We start from the raw sequence: 20,401 nt of genomic DNA, 5'->3' as shown, positions 1-20,401 counted from the left end.
GGGTACCTGCGCTGCTGGGAGCCCCAGTTGGAGGAATCGTCCTAACAACCTTAGGTGGCCAGACCTGCGTGCTGAGGGAACTCTGATTCCACCCGATGGACCACGCCAATCCAGCCCAGACTAAAATGGAAGGGGGCCTCTAATTCATAATTAGGAAGTCCTCAAATAATATTTTCCTTAGATGATCACAGGCCTTGGGGAGTGCGGGGTGTGGGCACATCTGATCCCTGTGGCGTCACGGTGGTCACAGACTCAGAGACTGTCCTACCACCCGTCCTTCTCTCCCACGTGCTTCTAATTCACAACTTCTTATCGCTTGGTGGGATCCCCAGGACTTTCTGGGAACAGCATAAATCGGTCCAATCTATTCCAACGGACTCTTTTCCCGTTGGATACGGGGCCTTGAAGCCAAATGACTACTCGGAGTCCCCAGTAGCGACAGGAACGCGGGCCCGGGACTCTGCCCTGCGGATGTCCCACACCTATCATTTGGCGGCGGGGGGGCTCCGGGGCCTGGGCTGAGCTCCCCGCCTCCTGGGGCCGAGGCGGGAACCCGACTAGCTCTGAGGTCTCGGCGGACTGCGAAGGGGGCGCTCGCAGCCGGGCCCGGACTCCAGCGCCCGGTTCCGGTTTTCGTCCCTCGTCGGCTTTCCTGCCCACTGGCCGGCGGGCGGGGCGGGGAAAGGGGCGGCACCAGGCCACGGTGGGCGGGGTCACGTGGCTCCTCCCCGCGACGGAGACAAGAGGTGCGGTGGAGGCGCCCGGCACCAAGTCGTCCGAAACTTGTGCGCAGTGGTGGACTCCGCGCAGCTACAGAGGATGGAGTGCTGTGGACGCGGCTCCGGGCCGCAGCCGTCGCTGCTGCTGCTGCTGCTGTCGCTGCTGCTGGTGGTGCGCGGCGCTGGCGCAGCCCCGCGCTCGGCGCTCTACTCGCCCTCCGACCCGCTGACGCTGCTACAGGCTGGCACCCTGCGCGACGCCGTGCTGGGCTCCCACAGCGCCTGGGCGGTGGAGTTCTTCGCCTCCTGGTGCGGCCACTGCATCGCCTTCGCCCCGACGTGGAAGGCGCTGGCCAAAGACGTCAAAGGTGAGAAACTGGGTGCAGGGGGAGGCTCGCTCCCCTCGCCCCACCCGGGCGGATCCCCGCCACCTGCCTCACGGAGGCCCCTTCAACGCTCTCCGTTTCCTCCTGCCTGTCACCTCCGCCCATCTTCCTCTCTGCCCCTCCCAGTTCCCCCCCAGTTTCTCAGCCCTCAGCTCCATCTTTAGCTCCCGCCCCTCCCTTTCTTCTTCCCCTTGACCGGTGTCCCGAGTTTTCTCCCCGTCCCCGCGGTCTGGGTCCCCAGACCTGCTCTGCTTTCCTTGTCAGTCTTCTGCCGGCTTATGGCCCCCATACCTGCGACGTGGTCTCCTTTGTTCCTCCTCCCTGACACCTTACGGCTTCCTGTAGTTCAGCCTTGTGGCAGACCGCTTCCTACCAAGTTACCCAGCTGCGCGGTGGGATCAGTGTTGGGGAGAAAAAGAACTGATACTCATTCTGCCGCCGCCCCTATTCCCACTCCCTCCTTCCTTTCCCCACCCGTTGGCTAGTAGACCCTGCTGGTACGTAGACTTCCTTTCTCAGCTGTATCTTTGAGGCAGAGTTTCCCTGTTTGCTGTTTCTCGGCCGCTCCTGACCTGCTGCCTCCAGCTCCTTAGCTTCTGGGCCACATCCTTCTCTTTCCCCCTCCTTCTGCACCTTCTCCTTCTGCTTCAACCTGTGAGCCCAGAGGCCCGACTGAGGGCAGCCTCTTGGTGTGGGTTTGGCCCTTGCTCCATTTTCTCCTTCATTGGCCTGACCACTAATACCGTATTTCCTTCATTCTAAGAGACTGTCAGTTGTGAGACCCACCATTCATTTACTAACAGCCGGAGGGGTAGAGGGATAAGACGACCGACTGCTAATAGAGTTGTAGAGATTTAAAGGTGTACTCCATTACAGAAAGGTTAATGTTTTTAAAAACTTAAGATTGGAGCTGAGTAAATATGGCAACAATAGTAATGAATATTTATTGAGTGCTTACTGTATTGTATGTCAGACACCTTCCTGAGTGAGTACTTGATGTGTATTATCTCAGAGTTTCCTTTGCACAGGTAAAGATCCCTGTGGTGTCATCCATCTGCCTAGACCAGGTAGTGGGTATTTGGCGGGGCTGGCGTGGCGTGATGGTAGTGGTTTGCTTCTGATTTGCTGCCTCTGAATGGAGTTATTTCCTGATAACTAGGTGGTGCTAGGGCCCTAGCAGGGCTGCTGACCTTCAGCGGTCACTGAATGAGGCATCTTAGGGTGTAGGCCTCTTCCTGGAGAGGGAAGAACTGGAACTGCTGTTCCCCTGCTGTGCTGTTTTCTTGATACACTCAACTCTTTGCGGTAGAGTAGTGCATTTGTAGATGTTGGTTTTCAAACTCAGGCCACCTCTTCCCTTGAGCAGCTTGCAAGGTGGTTCCTGAAGTGGTTAGATGGAAAGATGTATCACCTGTTAGCCATATGGTCTTGGAAAGGTTTTTTGTTTTTTTTTGCGGTACACAGGCCTCTCACTGTTGTGGCCTCTCCCGTTGCGGAGCACAGGCTCCGGACGCGCAGGCTCAGCGGCCATGGCTCACGGGCCCAGCCGCTCCGTGGCATGTGGGATCTTCCCGGACCAGGGCACGAACCTGCGTCCCCTGCATCGGCAGGCGGACTCTCAACCACTGCGCCACCAGGGAAGCCCGGAAAGTTATTTTTAAACAAAACCAATGAACCATTTTCCCTCCAGTTTACACGCAGACACTTGTCTGCATGCCTCTCTGTTCCCATCACTTGAATGTGCCATTTCTCAGCAGCTCTTCACACTGCATCATTTCAGTGATGTCAGCACATCTGGTCAGGGCAGGAGGTAGGAAGAGTGTTGAACTTGGAGCTGGAACACCTGAGGGGCACTAGGTGTTCAGGGGACACTGTGGGCCTGAACGTCATAAAAATTCCTACATCAGTTTTCACTTTGAGGCCATAGAAGTCCCTTAATGGCCGCAGGTGGACTCAATCTAGAAGATTCTTACATCTTGAGAGTGCTGGACAGAAAGATTAGCTTCCAGCTGACTCATGGGTTTGGCCTCTGGCAACCCAGAGTTTTCCAGTGAATTGCACATCCAGATTCTGACCCAGCCTGCTCCTGGATGAGGGTTGCCACTTCCCAAAGGGGTCTTCTCCCCAGTGCATGGAGTGAGAGTTTCCCTAAAAAAAGCAAATCAAAACTTAACGTCAGAAAGGAAAATGGTGTCTGTAGAGATGAACCACAGTCCATGGGAGATGGGAGATTCAGGTGAGAACTGGAAGTCTCCCATGAACCATGGAGGTGTCAGCCCCCTAAGCAAGATCATGTTGCGGGGAGTGCCGGCCGAACCTGGTGTTGGCCTGCAATGATAAAGAATGCTTCCACTCCAATCCAAGGAGGTGTTTCCTGGTGAGGCCCTTTAACATCTCTGTATTCTGAGGTTCCTTGAGAAAGTTTGGTCATGGGCCGGCAGAGGGTTGCTCTCGCACCACCCTGGGCCCGTGGGCCTGTGGCCCCTGCCCTCTGCCATTGGTATGAATGCCTTGGGTAGGAGCAGTGAGACTGTGGAAGGTCATGAGGGGAGAGAAGAATTTTGCAACCCTGCCCGACTGGCCTCAGGCATTTAATCTGACTGGCCAGGGCTCATTTCTTCAGTAAATTGTAGGCTAGGTTCTCTGGGGCAGTTGTTACCCTGGGGCAGAGCGCTTGTTTCTAAAGATCTGGCTCACCACTTTCTATTCCAGAGCAGCTCTTACTGCCTCACTGTGTGTTTGGGAAATTGATTGTGTTCATTTTAGACTTTCAGTCCTCATCACTGGCTAATCAATCAGCAAATACTTGTTGAGTGACCTCTGTGTGCAGAGTATTGTTTACATTGCCATTGGGTAAATCACACAGCAGGGAAATTGGCACCAGTAAGAAGCTGTACTTGAAAAGGTTCAAAAGAGCGTAACTCAGTCATTTCTTGTTTTGGGAATTCAGGGAAGGGGAAAGTGACAGAGGCCTGGTCACCAAAGGCCTTTATCTAAGCAGTTATTTATTATACACTTGCCTTATGTCAGGCACTGTGCTAAGGGCCTTTATGGGCCACTGTTGTATATAATCTTTATGAGAAAATATCTGAGCAACAGATAACTTTTTTTTTTTTTTTTTAACCGATAAGTAACTTGCCCAAGATTACACAGATGCTGGAGGGGGTTCTTTTTTTATTTTATTTTTTTCTATTTTTGGCCCCACCATGCAGCATGTGGGATCTCAGTTCCCAGACCAGGGATCAAACCCACGCCCCCTGTAGTGGAAGCACAGTGTCTTAACCACTGGACCACCAGGGAAGTCCCTGGAGGAGGTTCTTTTTTTTTTTTTAATAAATTTATTTATTTATCTATTTATTTTTGGCTGCGTTGGGTCTTTGTTGCTGTGTGCAAGCTTTCTCTTGTTGCGGCGAGTGGGGGCTACTCTTGGTTGTGATGCACAGGCTTCTCTTTGCGGTGGCTTCTCTTGTTGCGGAGCATGGGCTCTAGGCACGTGGGCTTCAGTAGTTGTGGCGCACTGGCTCAATAGCTGTGGCTCATGGGCTCAGTAGTTGTGGCTCATGGGCTTAGTTGCTCCGCGGCATGTGGGATCTTCCCGGACCAGGGCTTGAACCTGTATCCCCTGCATTGGCAGGCAGATTCTTAACCACTGCGCCACCAGGGAAGTCCCTGGAGGAGGTTCTTGAACCCAGCTCTTCCTGACTCTCCAGAGCCTGGGCAGGTGGAGAGCGGGGAGAAGGAGGAAGGGTACTCCAGGTGGGAAAATGACCTGTGCAGAGTGTGGAGATGAGATTTGTAAGGCGTGGGTGTTGAGTGACAGCAAGCAGTGTTGGTTTCCTCCTTTTCTCTCCCAGGGCCGTCCTCTCCTGCTTGTACCCGTGCGCTACTAGTGCAGAGCCTGGCGCAGGGTAGCAGGTCACTGAACACTCATGCAGACCAATGGCACAAGCCTCACGGGATTCCAGATGAGGCTGTGAGTGACCAGGTCTTCTGGGGCTGCCGTGGCTCCTCTTGACTCAGACCTGGGGTGTCATCCAGGTGTGAGGGGCGGGGAAGGCATTTTGTCCACATCATGACCTCACTGCCCAGAAGCCGGCAACAAGGAGGAAGGGATGTCGTGGTAATGGCATAGGCCTGGCCAACTCTCTGTGTCAGGAGGACTCCTGGAGACTCAGGCGGGGGTCTCGTTCTGACCTCTCGACCTGACTGGCTCTTGTGGTTTGGGTGGGTCTGGCCCCTGCCTTAATAGAGGCCCAGGCTGCTTAGCACTCAGAGGCCTCACGGCCATGCTTCTTGGCGAGAGTGTTTTGCCATCCAGCACCCCATGGTTGTCAGAGCTGGGAAGGACTTGAGACACCTTCATCTTGGCCCTCGTGTGACCGGTGAGGAAACGGAGACCCAGAGAGGAGACGTGTGGAGCTCATGGTGCTTCGACCAGTTGCAGCTGTCTGCAAGCCCTGTGACTCTGGGTCCTGTGCCCCTTCCTGGCCTTGTGAGTGGGGTGGGTATGCCGCCTGTGACTCCAGAAGGAGCCCATCCCCCTCACCAGAAAGCATCCCCTCTCCCGCCACCCAGGGTCCGCAGCTGTGCTGCCTACACTTACCTCCCCTCCCGTCCGCTCCATTTGCTCATTTACTCTGTCAGTGGGGAGATTACTTTGCCAAGGCAGTAATTGCACCAGGAAAGTTTTTTTTCTCCCTAAGAGTAGGGCTGGACTGAGACTGCTAATCCGTTTGGTGTTAGGCCTGCAGGTTGTGGTATTAAGTCACCTGACACTTTAAAAAGCCTCTCTCACCCAGCTCTGTACCTCTTTGACAGCAGTGCACTTCCCGTAAATGCAGCTTTGCTTTACCAGTGGAGCACCCAGATAAGGGTCCTCTCTATTCCTGGTACTGTTACTAGAATGACGACTAGTCAGGTCCACAGTGATTAGGGTCAAAACAGAGCTTTATAGGTCATTATGGCTCATTAAGGTATTGACGTTGATATTCCTGGGAAACATTTCTCAGCCCGGACTCTCCCAGCACCTGACCGGCCCCAGGCTCCCCCCCCGCTCCCCCTCAGGCTGGGGCTGGTAAGAAGAGGCACTGGTTCCATTTAGTGGAGGTACAGGGAATCAAGGCGTAAAGAGAAGGAGTAACGGACCGTCCAGGAGCTGGGAGCTGAGAACTCTCAGGCATCACCTCCCGCCTCCATCCCCATTACTAATACCCACCCCACCCTGTCCCCTCTGAGTTTCCTGGCTGGGAACAGAGAAGCTCTCTGTTGTGTCCTGGGCCCTCTTGAGACCACCGGGGAGGCTCAGATCCTGGGTTCAGATCCCACATTCACCACTGATTAGTTGTGTGCCTCGGGCACAGTTATCTGATCTCTATTTTACAGTCTAGAGATGAATAAATACCTCCTTACTTTCTTCATAGCGTAGCTGCGCACATTAAACTACATACATTGGGCACATGATAAACTCTCTATATGCCTGATACCACTATCATCTAAGTAAAGGCTGAGTCTATGATATTGACCAACTCTTGGGCGTTATAGAGAATGGTATGTAGCTAGAAGAGGAAACTGTCTTAACCATTTTCTCTCTCATGGGGAAGGTTGTGACTGGAGCAGACAGCAAAAGTATAAAGGTAGCATCCTGACCCTGGTGAGGCAGAGGGACAAAAGTGGGGTTTTGGGTCCGGTAGCCCTGGGACCACTTGGAGGTCTCTTGGTCTCTGTCCTCGTTTGTAAAGTGGGTAAAATGGTGCCCACCTCCAATGGCGGTGGTGGAGTGGGAAAATCTGGAGGACACAAAATCTGTGGACGCTCGCTGAACACTAGCTTTCTGTCCTCTCCTCTCCCTGTGCCTTCAGAGCCTCATGCCCCAGCGGGCAACAAACAACAACCCTGGCCCGAGGGATGGTGGCCTGCACTCTTGGAGAGGAGAGGAGTGGAGTGGTTGAGGCCTGCTGTCCTTGGTCCCTGCCAGGTGGCCTTGTGAGACCCCCTGCCAGGGGCCCTCACTGGTGGAAGGACACAAAAGTGCCACTCTTCTGCCCTTAGGTCTAATTGACTTGCTGGTACTTTTGAGAACAGCTGGGCCTCTCCTGGGGGTCTCCCTGAAAAAAGCCCTAGATGCAGAGCCGGAGCCAAGCCTGAAATGTGCCAGATGACCCTACAGGGTGACCTGTGCTTCCCACCCTCTGCTGGGCCTCCCTTGGGCAGGAGAGGAGCCATAGAAAGGAGGCCTGGGGTGCTCTGCCTGTGATCCAGGGCAAAACCCCATCCCTGGGCAGCTCACTTCTCCTGCATTCACAGGTGATGGGCATTAACCTCACCCCCTGCCTGGACCTGAGGACAGAGTAAGGCTGAGAGAAGATGTTCCAGCCCTGTAGCGGCCCCGGGACTGGGTCAGTTGTATCATTCAGTCGATAGTCACTGAGCACCTACTGTGTGCAGGATAATGGGGAAGCTAGGCAAGGAGGATGCAAGGATGAAGAGACATTTAGGGATGGACAGGCTTGTAACTGTGTGGTGGAAACGAGAACAGCGTCCTGAGCCTTGGACTTGGAAGGCAGCTCTTCCTGGGGGGAAAAATCCCGTTCAAATTGAGTTGCACCTGACGACTGGGAGTTTGTTGGGAGGGTAGAGGTGGCTGTGGGAATAGCCTAGATGAGCATTGTGCTTTCAAGGAAGGAGAAAACTTTCAGCGTTCCTGGAGCATAATTTGGGGAAATGGTAAGAGGAAGCTGGGTGGGGAGGGACCAGATTAAGAATGGCCTGATGCCTGTTGAGTTTTCTTCTAGAGGCAATGGGAGCCCTCAAAGAATATTGAGTAGAGAGTGACATAGATCTGCGGATAGAAAAGATCACTGGTGGCTGGGTAGGCTGGTGATGGAGCATATTAGAACCTTGGCCAGGAGGGAAATGAGACATTTCATCTGGACAAGAAACCCTGCACTAGCTCACTAGGAGGGTGGGTCAGAGGCGACGTGAGAGGTAAAGAACCCGGGGGTGGGGAGAGGAGACATGGGGGAGGGCAGGAAGAGACTCGGGACTGGGGGTGGACAGGACAGGAAGCTCGTTGGTATTATTGGTTCCGCGTGGCTGGACTGCCTGACTCTGTCCCTCCTACGTGGTGCTGACAGTGGGGGAGGGGTCAGGGGAGAGCAGAGTGTCAGGGAGGGCAGGAGGGATGCTGTGCCAAGCCCAGTGTGGAGCAGACCCTGGTTACTGACCACAGCAGGCTGCCCTTCCAGCTAGATGTAAAGCTGAAGGATGCAGGCCATTCGGGTTGGCGTGTATTTGTAGCTCAAACTGTTGCCCTCCTGTGCTAGGGGAGCCGAGAGCTCCCCAGAAGGGGTTTGGCGAGATGGGGTAGCGGGGGATGTTAGTGTGTGGCTCACCTGTCTCTGCTGAACACTTCCATTCACACCCCACTCCCCCATCCCCACTCCCTCCCTCCCGCCAGGATTCAGTGCCAAATGTCCATTGCCGGCAAGAAAGGAGAAGGGGAGAGGGGCTGGGGAGGGAGCGGGTATTGCCCCTGGCCTGCCTTACAGTGCCAGACCCCCTGCCTCGTGTCACCCCAAGAAGGACCAGCTTAGTTGCTCTGAACCTTCGGAGCCTTTCCTTTGAGGGATGGGTCAGGGGTGTCTGGGAGGCATCCTGACTCTTCCATACATCTGTTGTGGAAGTGAGGGTGACACTCCTACCCTAGACATAAAAGGTTCTGGGAGCTCTGATGCCTTTGGAAGTAGTGGTTTTTCAGATGTTGTAAGGGACAGGTTCTGGGGCGAGGTAAGAGGTCCCGGCAAAGCCACAGGTCTCAGGGATGTTATTTGGATATTAGTCTTCTGTCATTAGCGAGTTCTGCGTGGGCTGCCTGTGTAAGTCCCCCCACCCCATCCTGTGCTCCAGGTGGGAGGGGTAGGGCCCTGTGGGGAGCATGTGTGCCCTCCCCGACTCCTCAGGCAGGCTTGCCCCTTCCCTCATCGTCCTGGAGATGCCCGCGTTGGGGAGGGTGCTGGGGAGCCAGCCCTGAGCCCCAGGCCGGCGCGCCCACGCTGGCCCCTGCCTGCCTTCCCGCGGCATCGCCTCCGCAGCCCTGTTCACTCTCCCCTCTTCATCTGCTCACCCCGTGCCCTGGTTGCCTGTCACCTGGACTGACGGTCAGGGCTCCACTCAGTTCTCGCCTTTCCTGCCAGGCCCCTGCTTGGTGCCCAGGGTTGGTCTGCCCTGCGGCCACGTACCTTCACAGCCCCGTGCCACACGGCGTGGCACCAGTGCATCGCCAGCTCACCGTCTGTGCAGCTTCACGTGCACATCCTCCATCCCGGCGGGAGCAGCCTCACTGTAGTGTGGCACTTTGGTAGGTGCTCCCGGGGCACCTGACCTGGAACTGGAGCTCAGGAGGCCTGCCCGGTAGATGAGTTTGTTTTCTGTTTCCCAGATCCGGGGCTGTGGCCCAGAACGGTGCCATTGTTCTCTCTGCCAGTAAGTTCCATCGGAGGGAGGCCTTGTGGCCTGGGGCCTGATGAAGGAGCAGGGTGCCCAGGCAGCCGGCCTGGGGAGCTGTTATCTTCTAGACTTTGGCCTCAGGGCTTCTTTCCCTGTGGCTTCTAGATCCCAGGTGTCTTCGCCTTCCTCCCCTGCACTTCTGCCTCCACCCCTGGCCGGGGGGCCGGTCCCCACCACCCTGTGTCCCACCCACCCAAGCTGGGCTGCTGGCCACTACCTCTGGCCTCAGAGGCCTTCACCGAGGGTCCACGGGGGAACTCAGCACTCCTGAGGCGTGCTCTTCACCCCTCTGGAACTGATCATCTCTAGAGGGCAGCAGAGACAGAGGCAGTATCCCAGGGGCTTTTCCCCAAGAGGGCCAGGCTCATCTCATACCTCTCTTCAGCTCCTCCAGCCCCTGTGCCCCTCCCCGACTGCAGAACAACGGGGGACACAGCTTGCTGTTCTGAGTGGGTTACCGGTGCTATTTAACTGTGTCCTAAGCACAGGTTAAATGCAGAATAACCCAACTATCTCAGAGGCCGTGTTTTGAGGAAGGGGTGACCTTTCTCCTAAGAGCTTTGGAGGCAGGTGCCGTGGGCACTGGTGGCGGTGGGCGAGGTCAGCAGGCAGAGGTGCCAGCCCCTCTTACTTACCTCAGGGTTTTTTCCGTTTCTTTTTTTTTTGTCCTTTCAGGTTGGAGGCCGGCGCTGAATCTCGCCGCCCTGGACTGTGCTCAGGAGGCCAACACCGCAGTCTGCAGAGACTTCGACATCCCTGGCTTCCCGACTGTGAGGGTGTGTGACCAGGAGGGGTGAGCGGGCTCGGGGCCAGTGCTGTCGGAGCACATTGTCAGCTGCTCCATGCTTCCCTGGTGTCTGCGTGACTGCTGGGCTCTGTGGTGTCCTCCCAGGCTTCTGGGCTTGACCTGCTTAAATCACAGCCCCTAGAGCACGTACCTATTTTAGAGGCAGAAAGGGATGTGAGCTGGGAGGCAGAAAAGAAAGAGGCTCACTTGGTCTGGCACATTCTGCCCATTATAAGGAAAAGGGGCTGTGTGTGGTTGTGTTGGGATGGGCAGATTGTAGCTGTGAGAACTGATCATCACCTGAGCTGGTGAGAGCTCCCAGCTCCCAGGGGCCTCTTTCCAATCATTTCCTCTCCCGCCTGACCTCCCAGCCTTAGAGGGCTGATCTAAACCCTGTAAAACCAGGCTTTAGGCTCTGACCCACCTGTAGGCAGGATCAGACTCAGGGGGTCTCATGGTCCCCCAGAAAAGGTCCCCTGAGACAACTGGCCACCCTCATCCTCATCAGGCAAGTGCCTTGAACCCAAGAGGCTCAGAAGTGACCTGGCAGGAGAGCCTTAGCCCAGTGCCTCGGGCAGCAGGGATCCCCATCACGGGAGACATCACACCCAACACACGAGGGCCCTGTCACCCCGCCTCTGGCTGCAAGTAGCACGAGCTCTCTGATGAGGCCTTGCCTGCCAGCCTGCCCACCGCGGGGCATCAACCACTTAATTAACATGTGGACAACTTCCAAGGCTCTCACATCAGAGGCCCTGGGAAGCCCAGAGCAGCAAGGCTGTGCCATTATACTTAGCACCTTCCCCAGAGCTCAGGCCCAGCCGTAATCCAGTTAGTTCTCTTCCAAATTAAAGAATCCAAATCAAAATCTCTCTCTCCACCTATAAATAATTAGCCTGCTCCCACCAGAATGACATCTAGAAAAGCAATTTCCTCTGTGGCCACTAAGAATAATCAGGAGATACGTTCGGTAGATCTCCTTTCTGCCCGTGGACGCCACCGAGTAAGCATTGTTGACGTCTCCCCCACCTCCACTGCCGTCGTGTCTAAGTCAGAGTCACCCAAAGAGCCCGAAAAGCTGCGGAAGCTCTGCATCGGAGGTTTGAGCTTTTGAAACAACCGATGACAGTCTGAGGAGCCATTATGAGCAGCGGGGAGCGCTCACAGACTGTGTGGTAACGAGAGATCCAAGCACCAGGCGCTCCAGAGGCTTCGGGGTTGTCACGTATGCCACTGTGGAGGAGGTGGATGCGGCCATGAAGGCAAGGCCACACGAGGTGGATGGAAGAGTTGGGGAAGCAAAGAGGGCCGTCTCAGGAGAAGATTCTCGAAGACCTGGTGCCCACTTAACTGTGAAAAAGATTTTTGTTGGTGGCATTAAAGGAGACACTGAAGAACATCACCTAAGAGATTATTTTGAACAGTATGGGAAAACTGAAGTGATTGAAATCACGACTGACCGAGGCAGTGGCAAAAAGAGAGGCTTTGCTTTCGTAACCTTTGATGACCATGACTCTGTAGACAGGATTGTCATTCAGAAATACCACACTGTGAATGGCCACAACTGTGAAGTAAGGAAAGCCCTATCTCAGCAAGAGACGGCTAGTGCCTCATCCAGCCAAAGAGGTCGAAGCGGTTCTGGAAACTTTGGTGGTGGTCGTGGAGGGGGTTTTGGTGGGAATGACAGCTTTGGTCGTGGAGGAAACTTCAGTGGTCGAGCTGGCTTTGGTGGCAGCCGCAGTGGTGGTGGATATGGTGGCAGTGGGGATGGCTATAATGGATTTGGTAATGATGGAAGCAATTTTGGAGGTGGTGGAAGCTACATTGATTTTGGCAGTTACAACAATCAATCTTCAAATTTTGGACCCATGAAAGGAGGAAACTTTGGAGGCAGAAGTTCTGGCCCCTATGGTGGTGGAGGCCAATACTTTGCCAAACCCCAAAACCAAGGTGGCTGTGGTGGTTCCAGTAGCAGCAGTAGCTGTGGCAGTGGCAGAAGGTTTTGATCACTGCCAGGAAACAAAGCTTAGCAGGAGAGGAGAGCCAGAGAAGTGACAGGGAAGCTACGGGTTACAACGGATTTGTGAACTCAGCCAAGCACAGTGGTGGCAGGGCCTAGCTGCTACAAAGAAGACATGTTTTAGACAATGCTCATGTGTATGGGCAAAAACACTTGAGGACTGTATTTGTGACTAATTGTATAACAGGTTATTTTAGTTTCTGTTCTGTGGAAAGTGTAAAGCATTCCAACAAAGGGTTTTAATATAGATTTTTTTTTGCGCCCATGCTGTTGATTGCTAAATGTAATAGTCTGATCATGACACTGAATAAATGTGTCTTTTTTAAAAAAAAAAAAGAATAATCAGGGAATGCCTTTGAAGACTGAAAAGCCAAGCATTGTCCCTGGAACAAGATATCTCTGAGTTCAGGGGCTTCAGTTGCCAGGCAGAACCATGAACCATATCTGAGCCTGATGACGCCAGGAGAATTCATCTGGAGAGCAAGGCCCCAGGCTCTTCCAGCAACATCCAGCTCTAACTCCATGTGACCTTTCTGTTCTCATGGCCAGTGAAATCCTGCTGAGTTCAGGGTTTCCACAGCCCCGGAGAGCTCCCTCCCACCCTCCTGTTACCACTTAGGGTCAGGGCCCAAGCCCCCATTCAGCTGGCCTGGGGAAGTGTCCTGAGCCAACAGCTACTGCCGTATCATTTAGAGGTGGCAGCGGAGACATTGTTTGTCAACTGTCTCTTTTAAGTAAAAGGCTTCCATGACAGGGCCATTGTCCTATCCTTGGCCCCAAGATGTGTAACTTAAAATATTCAAAATTACTCTCCAAGGGGAGGACGGAGCCCTCTGTTCCTTCTGCTGAAGCAGGGCAAGCAGCCCCGCGTGGGAAGCTGGGGGAAGATCAGTGTGGCAGCAGGAGTCCCTGCACAGGGGAAGGGGGTTGGCATTGGTCCCGTGGCCAGGTCGGGACATCCTGTGGGGGTTCGGTGGGGGCTGGTGCCTGGGGCATTCTGTTTCTGTCTGAAAGAGGCTGGGGCTCGGGGGGGTTGGAAGGAGATGGCCCAGGTATGTCGGGAGATCCAGAAGCTTCTCAGCACCTATCTGAGTCATTCAGCACACACAGCCTGAGTGCCCCAAGTGACTAATCATGTCCTCAACCGCCCATCCTGCTGTGGGAGGGGTGCTGGCAGTGCCCTAAGCTGGGCTCCTTAGCTGCCTTCACACTGGCGGCATCTGGCTGGGCTGGGCTGAGCTGGGCTGGTAGTGACCTGTGCATTTCTTACGAGCTCCAGAGACCAGTGTTGTGACCTCCCCTCGGCCAAGCCCTCCCAGCCTCTCCTGAGGAGCCTGCAGTTCAGTTTCAGCAGGGAGAGGGGCTCTGTGCCCTGTCCTTAGGGCTCTGGTCCAGGGTGCAAGTGGTTCTAGCTCCTGATCAGTCTCTGTTCTAAGGCCCTAAGCAGTGGCTTTCAAACATTGTTACTGTGACCTACAACATTTACAGTGAGATCCAGAAGTTGGTTTGTATCTGTTATCCCTGAAACAAGTGTTTCATAAAACACTATTCTTCGTGCGTGCAGTACGTGCTATTTTCTGTTCTATGTATTTTTTAAAAAGTACTGGCTGTGATTCACTAACTTGATTTTACAACTTACCACTAGATTACTTCTAGTGTTTGGAAAACACGACTCAGATTCCAGATCTCCAGAGATTCTGGCCCGTTGAGAGCCCGGTGTGCATGTGGGCTGCGTGGCTGGACCCCCTGGGAAGCAGTACACCCTAGAGGTGGGCCTGGCTGCCAGCAGGCCAGAGAGATGGCCCTGTACCTGTCTGCCATCCCCTGGGGACTGGAGCCTGTCCTCGCTCCCACCCATCAAGGCTGAGAGCTCTAAGATGAGGACATGTGTTGAACAGGGGGAGAGAGTGTCGCTGGTATGACGGGGACAGGCCCGTACAAGAGTATGGCCACTCCCAGTAACATGTGTCATTGTCCCTTTCCTCTGCCTCCTGCGCCTTGTCTCCGTGAGCAAACAGTGAGCTTCTACCAGCCCAGCCTGTTTAGCAAACAACTGGCCCTGCAAGGCGGTCCAGCTGTGTCAGGGCCCTATCAAACTGGAGCCGGTGCCCATCTGGAAGAGAACAGAGGGGAGGGAGGGAAAGTTAGCTTAAAGCTGGTTTTGGCTGGAGCTTGGGGACCTAGAGGCTGGAACTTCAGGGGTAGAGGCTTTGCCAGTGGGCTGCAGGAGTGCCCCTCAGTGGGTAATGGAGTAGGACCCTTTGTAGCCAAAGCCCTGGCTGGGATCAAGATTACAGGAAGCAGCAGCATTGGGTGGGAGAGGACAGAAGTCTTCCCTTTGCAAGATTCTGAGGAGATAATTGACACGAGTTCAAATCCTGGCTCCCCTGCTTACTGTGACTCGGGAAGTCATTTAATGCCCTAGCTGCTGGCCTCAGTTTCTTTGTCTGAAAAATGGGATGATAATATCTACCTAATAGGATTGTTGCCAACTATGAAATGAGGTCTTAACGTGTGAGAGTGCCAAGACCCTCTGCGGTATTAGCCAAAGTTCCATAAATGTTAGTTGTCTTCCTTCCTGTTGCCCTGTGGGCTCGTGGTAGCCCCTCTGTGACACCCCATTTGAGGCGGTCCGTCCATCAGCAGCCGTTGAGTGAATATTTGCTTGGGGCACAGCATTGTGCTCCTCATCATGGAGAAGCCAGACCTGTAGGCCGTGGCCAGGAACATAAGCGAGGCCGGCCAGACAGGAAGGCGCTGCGCACAAGGGCACTCAGAGCTCCCGGCTAGTTGACAGGCAGAGTGATGTGTACATGGTGAACGCTGGGGGAGTTTGCCTGGGGTCACTGAGTTCCTTCCTTCCCACATCAGAAGAGGACTTCGTGGGGGAGGAGGAGTTCCCGGAGGAGGGGGACTTCCAAGTGGGTGGAGTTTGGCTGGGAGAGAGGAGGAATGCGGGCAGGATGTGAGAGCAGAGGATGTGGGTGGAACAATGTGGGGAGTTGAGAAGGCTGGTCTGGCTGGAGCAGAGGCTCTTGTGCGGGGCTGAGGCAGGACCCTGGAAAGAGGGAGCCCAGGGATGGCAAGTCCTTGAATTCAAGGCTGGGAGTGGGGAGTACCGTCTGGGCTGTTACTTTTTGTGGCTCTTGTGAGATGTCAGGGAGGAGGACAGGACTCAGAAAGACATCTCCTGCCTCTCTCTGGAAAAAGGAGATAGGCCCCCCTCTCAGCAGTCACCTGCCCTCCGCCAGGTCTCTCCTCCACTGATGGTCCACAAGGTAGGAACGGTTAAGCTTGTGCATCCTCGCAGGCTCACTGTAGGGTATTTGGAGGTCACTCTCCTTAAAACTTGTTTTGAAAGCTTGGATTCAGTGCCATTGATGGTTGCCACTACAAAGCGTGCTTTCTGTTTAGCCTTATTTGGCCCCCAGGAAGGCAGTTGCTCCTGGATAGGTTGGTAAAGACCTGCCCAATGCCATCTGGTCACCTGCCTTTGGGGAGACAGGGAGGATTCCAGGGGCTCCACGGTTGGGGAGGGCAGAAGCTCCTGTGTCAGGTGTTGAGAGGAAAGGGACTGGGTGCTGTCCGCTTCTGGAGGAAAGGAAACTCCCTGCTGGAGTCTTAATTGCCTGTTTCCAAGGAGTGGTGGCCCTTTCCCTTGGGTAGGGCACACGCCTCCAACAGCTGAATTAATAAGGATGCAGATTAATAAGAGGACAAAAACGTGCCCTGACTCGATTTTAATGTGATTTTTGCATGAGCTTCCAAGCTGATCAAAGGGTAGAGATTCTCTGTTCAACTGAACAAATGTCCTTTGAGTGTTTCCTAGACATTGTGCCAGGCACTGTGGAGCTTGTAGAGTTGAATAAGCTATAGTCCTGCCCTCCCAGGTGGGAGGTGGATGGGTGGGAAGTGTGGGTTCAAGTCCATCGTAGCTGAAATGTAGGGAATGGGGGCGGGGCAGTGGGAGGTAAGTGTGGGTGGAAGCAGATCCTGGAAGGCCTTGAACGCTCTGAGTTTGGACATTATTCCTTGGCAGTAGGGAGTCATGGAAGGGCTTTGAGGAGGAGGGACATGATCAGACCAGAATTGTCCCTTAGAAACCCAAACAAAGTGGCAGTGAGGGTGATGGCTCCATCATTTGAAAAGATGGAGCATATGACCATTTCTGAGGGCATGAGGCAGGAACAGGTAGAGACAGTTGTAGTGGTCCAGGAAGTAGGTGGTAGGCTCTGGTCTAGAAAAGGCAACTGGTCTCAGGGACTGTAGAAGAGATATCACAAAGGTCAAGTTCACAGACCACAGGCGTTGTGGGAGAGGGAGATGCTGGTCTGGGTGATGGGGAGGAGGGCGATCACTGGGTGAGGGAAGGAACATGGGTGGAGAAACAGGTTGTGGGAGGGGTGACTCAGTCTTGCAGAGTGTGTGTGTATTGGGGGAGGGCTGCCCTGACACCTGGAAGAAACAAGTTAAGACAGGTGAGGACCTGAGACGGGGTTCAGGTCACAAGCCATTTGGACAAGGTAGATGACATCAGCAAGGGAGACAAACAATGGGTTGGTTTGTCCATTCACCCATTTATTTACTCATTCATTCAAAAGCATAGCTTAAGCCCCTCGTTTGTGACAGCGCCTCCCAGGGCTTTTTAAACAGAAGAGTGCCCTGATCCGATACGTGGCTGGAGGAGAAACTGGGGGCAGGAGATGGCACAGGAGAGGAGTCCAGAGCAAGGCTGGGACAAGGGCGAGGGGAAGGCTGTGAAGGTGGCCATGAAGGCCTGGGCAGTGTCAGGAAAACCAAGGGAAGGTGGTGACATGAAGGCAAAGAAGGAGAGTGGCGGGAAGATGTGGCACAAAAAAAAACCCTGGCCGAGGGGGGAGAAACAGGCAGTGATAGCATCAGATACTGCAGAGAGAGTAGGAAGGGCTGGAAGGTCATTGGACCAGCCAAAGAGAAGGTCAGCCGAGCTTTCCAGGAGTGGTCCCAGCTGAGTGGTGGGGGCATGAGCCGCAGCCAGCTTCGCGGGAAGGAAGAGGACTGAGGGCAGACACTGTTTTGAGAAATTTGGTGGCACCGGGAAATGGGACATGCAGCAACTGGAGAAGCCTCTGTTCCCATCCTCCATCCCTTCGTGTCCTTTTTTTTTTTTTTTTTTTAACTTTAGATTAGGAGGATCTGAACCTGTTTGCAGGCATAGGGAAGGAGCTGGTAGACAAGGGGAAAGATGAAAGAGAGATTAATTGATAGGAAAAAGTTCCTCTAGAGTGTGAGGTATGGGAACCAGCCCTCACTTGGTGACATTGTTCTGGAAGGTGACTGGGAAGCTTCTGGGGACAGAAGGGAAGGCTGCGTGACTGAAGTAACTGGAGGGAGGAGGGGGCCTTCCCTGTGGCCCTGTACCTCATGAAGGAGGGGAGCTCTTGGAATTCCTGCACTCCCCTATTGCAGGCTCCTGCCTGACTCCCCACTGCCCACAGCTGGGGCCTTCAGAAGGCTCAGCTGGGGTCTGGGGAGGCCGCCCTTTGATGGAAGTAATGCCAGCCCCTTTTCATAAGGCACCTGCTCAGATCTTGGAGACCTGATGGTTGAAGAAGAGTCAACCACACTACTTTACAGTGGCTGACAGTAACAACTGTAGCCATGGAGAGCCACATGGCTTAAGGCGTCAAGACGTCAGTCATGTTTTTATGCCTGTGGAAGCAAGTTGAAGTCTATTCTGTCTGTACAAGGGCACCATCACTGTGAATAACTGCAGCTGTAAAGGTTATCCTCTGGGTTATTATCTGTGAGCAAACCAAACCCCAAATAGGTGTGTCTTTTATTTTGTTCCTGAGAAACAGTGTCAGCCCATAAATGCCTTAATATGCTTTATCTACTTGATTTCATGTCACAGTCCTAGAAAACTCTGCTCGTTTTTACAAGCATAAGGATAGCATATACTTTTATTCATTCAAAATGTATTCAGTGACTGCCAAGAACACTATTATGAATATACGTGGCATGTGTCAGTGGCTGGTTTTCACCCAGAATAAAAGTTTATATTAATGCTCCAAGTAGAGAGAGAATAAAACAGGGTCCAGGTGAGGTCAGCAGTAGCGGGAGAAGGTTGCAGGTGGGGAGAGATGGGCGGCTCCTCTGCATCTTTGTTGTTCATGTGGATGAGGGGGGCAGGTGGCCTCCAGATTTCAGTTTTCTGCCTACAAATGGCTAGAACCGACAAATCTAGCCGATCAGTGTTTCCTAGTGTTTCAAAGGAACAAGGGAAGGGGCTGATGACGATATAATAGTGATAATGTTAACATTTATTGATTTCTTACTGTGTGCACCAGGTACAGTGCTAAGCACTTTGGATGCATTGTCATTGAATCCTCGCAGCAATTCTCCAAGGTAGATGGTGTCGTCCTCATCTTAAAGATGAGAAGGTTCAGAGAGGTTAATAGAGTGCCCAAGGTCACACAGGAAGAGCATAGCAGAGCCAGGCCTTGAACCCAGGTCCGGTAGACCTGAGGGCCTGCATTCAGCCACCAGCTTGTGATAAGGCCGTGCTACTCGGCAGAGGCCCAAGGTGGCTACAAGTAGCCCCGAGGTTAGGGACCTCAAGAGGAGGCCTCTTCCCAGACTGCAGGCTCTCCCCCAGGCAGTTAAGTGGCCATCTGTCAGGACAACTGAACTCTGTTACCTCCTGAGCCCAGGAGAGCACAAGCCAGAGTTCTGGCAGCTCTCCCACCGCTTAGACAGGAGCTCAAATTCTAAGGAGTTGTCCTCTGTTCTCTCTGTCCTCTCTCCCAAGGAGGCAACAGACTGGGCCTGGGTGTCATGTACATGGGGAGAGAGTTAAGGTGGCCCATCTGTAATAAGACTTGTTTCTTCAGGGGCTCAAGCCCACCCCTCAGTAGAACCAAACTGGACACCCCTCCCTTCTGGAGTGTCTGCTGAGCCAGGCTGGGAGTCCTCGGTGGCCAGAGACATGAGCCTCGCTGCCCCTTTTCCAAGATAAGGAACCAGGACAGATCGCCTCAGAGAGCAGCTAACGTTGTCCAGGGTGTGCGCGGGGGGTATGACGTGACTTCACTTTATTTTTTCGGATGGGTCTGCTTCACTTCTTTATAGAGCAACTATTTTCTAGTCCCTATGTGCCGGGTCCCGGCACTTCGTAGAAACAGACCCCCCTCAGCCAAGTGTCCGAGCCGCAGCTTCCTGGGGTGCTCTAGAGCTGTGAGGGTGGGGATCAGATGCAGGATGCCAGGGAGAGGAACCAGGGTCCCGCTCCAAGAGCAGAGACCTCCTGCTTTCATTTTACAGATAAAGAAACTGAGGCTCACAAAAGTTAAGTCATTTCCCCAAAGTCACCCCGTTTAGTAAGCAGCTGGGTCTCAAACACAGAGCGCTCAACTGGCGTGGGTGTTGTGCTCTTAGCTCCACTGACTCTTTTCTGTGTGTTTGCTTCCAGTTCTTTAAGGCCTCTTCCAAGACCGGCTCAGGAGCTACACTGTCAGGTGGGTGTCCCAGCTCGCGGGGTCTCATTGGCGCCGTTAGCATCTTTCTCCCCCTCCTTCGCCTGGGCTTCTCCTGGGGTGAAGAGAGCCCACCTAGGTCTGCAGGGTGAGGAGGTCCCCAGTGAAAGCCAAATTTGTGTTTTCCTGGAAATGTCTTTCCCGGCCAGCCTGGAAGATGCCTTTGGGAAAACAAGGCTGAAGAAGCCCTTCCATTTGGGCCCATCCGGGAAGCAGGGAGGGTCACATGTTCCCAGAATAGCCCTTCTTGTCAAAGTGGGGTTGACACGCAGAGGGGCAGCCAGATAGCGTGGGGAGGGCCCTCAGGGCCCAGGTCTGAGGGACTCTCGCCTGCCCTGAGGGATGGGTCCCCCTGCCATGCTTAGGACCACAGGGGTGGGATGCCCCGCCCCTCGTACAGAGGAGGACTGAGATGTGCTCTGTTTTGCTCAGCTCATGCCCTGGGCCCTTTGCTTCCATGAGGCAAGCTG

General features: G+C 54.0%; 1 protein-coding gene and 1 pseudogene across 2 annotated transcripts in view; both read left to right on the top strand.

Moving 5' to 3' along the window:
* The first annotated feature begins 742 nt into the window (after window positions 1-742).
* LOC111165678 (sulfhydryl oxidase 1) overlaps window positions 743-20,401 on the top strand; it is a 41,145-nt gene continuing 21,486 nt past the window's right edge. Inside the window, exons 1-3 of one of the 2 annotated variants that reach the window (XR_016392993.1) lie at window positions 743-1,087; window positions 10,286-10,386; window positions 19,868-19,913. Coding sequence is in view for 1 of the 2 variants with exons in the window: in XM_022556558.3 (XP_022412266.2) it covers window positions 820-1,087; window positions 10,286-10,386; window positions 19,868-19,913 (415 nt within the window). In the remaining variant the exon portion in view is untranslated. The remainder of the gene's footprint in view (window positions 1,088-10,285; window positions 10,387-19,867; window positions 19,914-20,401) is intronic. The other variant, XM_022556558.3, reaches the window with a different exon arrangement.
* Window positions 10,393-15,687, top strand: LOC111165679 (heterogeneous nuclear ribonucleoprotein A1-like; annotated as a pseudogene).

The sequence above is a fragment of the Delphinapterus leucas genome, chromosome 1 (assembly GCF_059928025.1).
Source record: "Delphinapterus leucas isolate spDelLeu-1000000601 "Yukka" chromosome 1, BTC_Dleu_Yukka2, whole genome shotgun sequence".
NCBI classification, from domain to species: Eukaryota; Metazoa; Chordata; class Mammalia; order Artiodactyla; family Monodontidae; genus Delphinapterus; species Delphinapterus leucas.
This window is presented reverse-complemented; position numbering and strand designations above follow the sequence as displayed.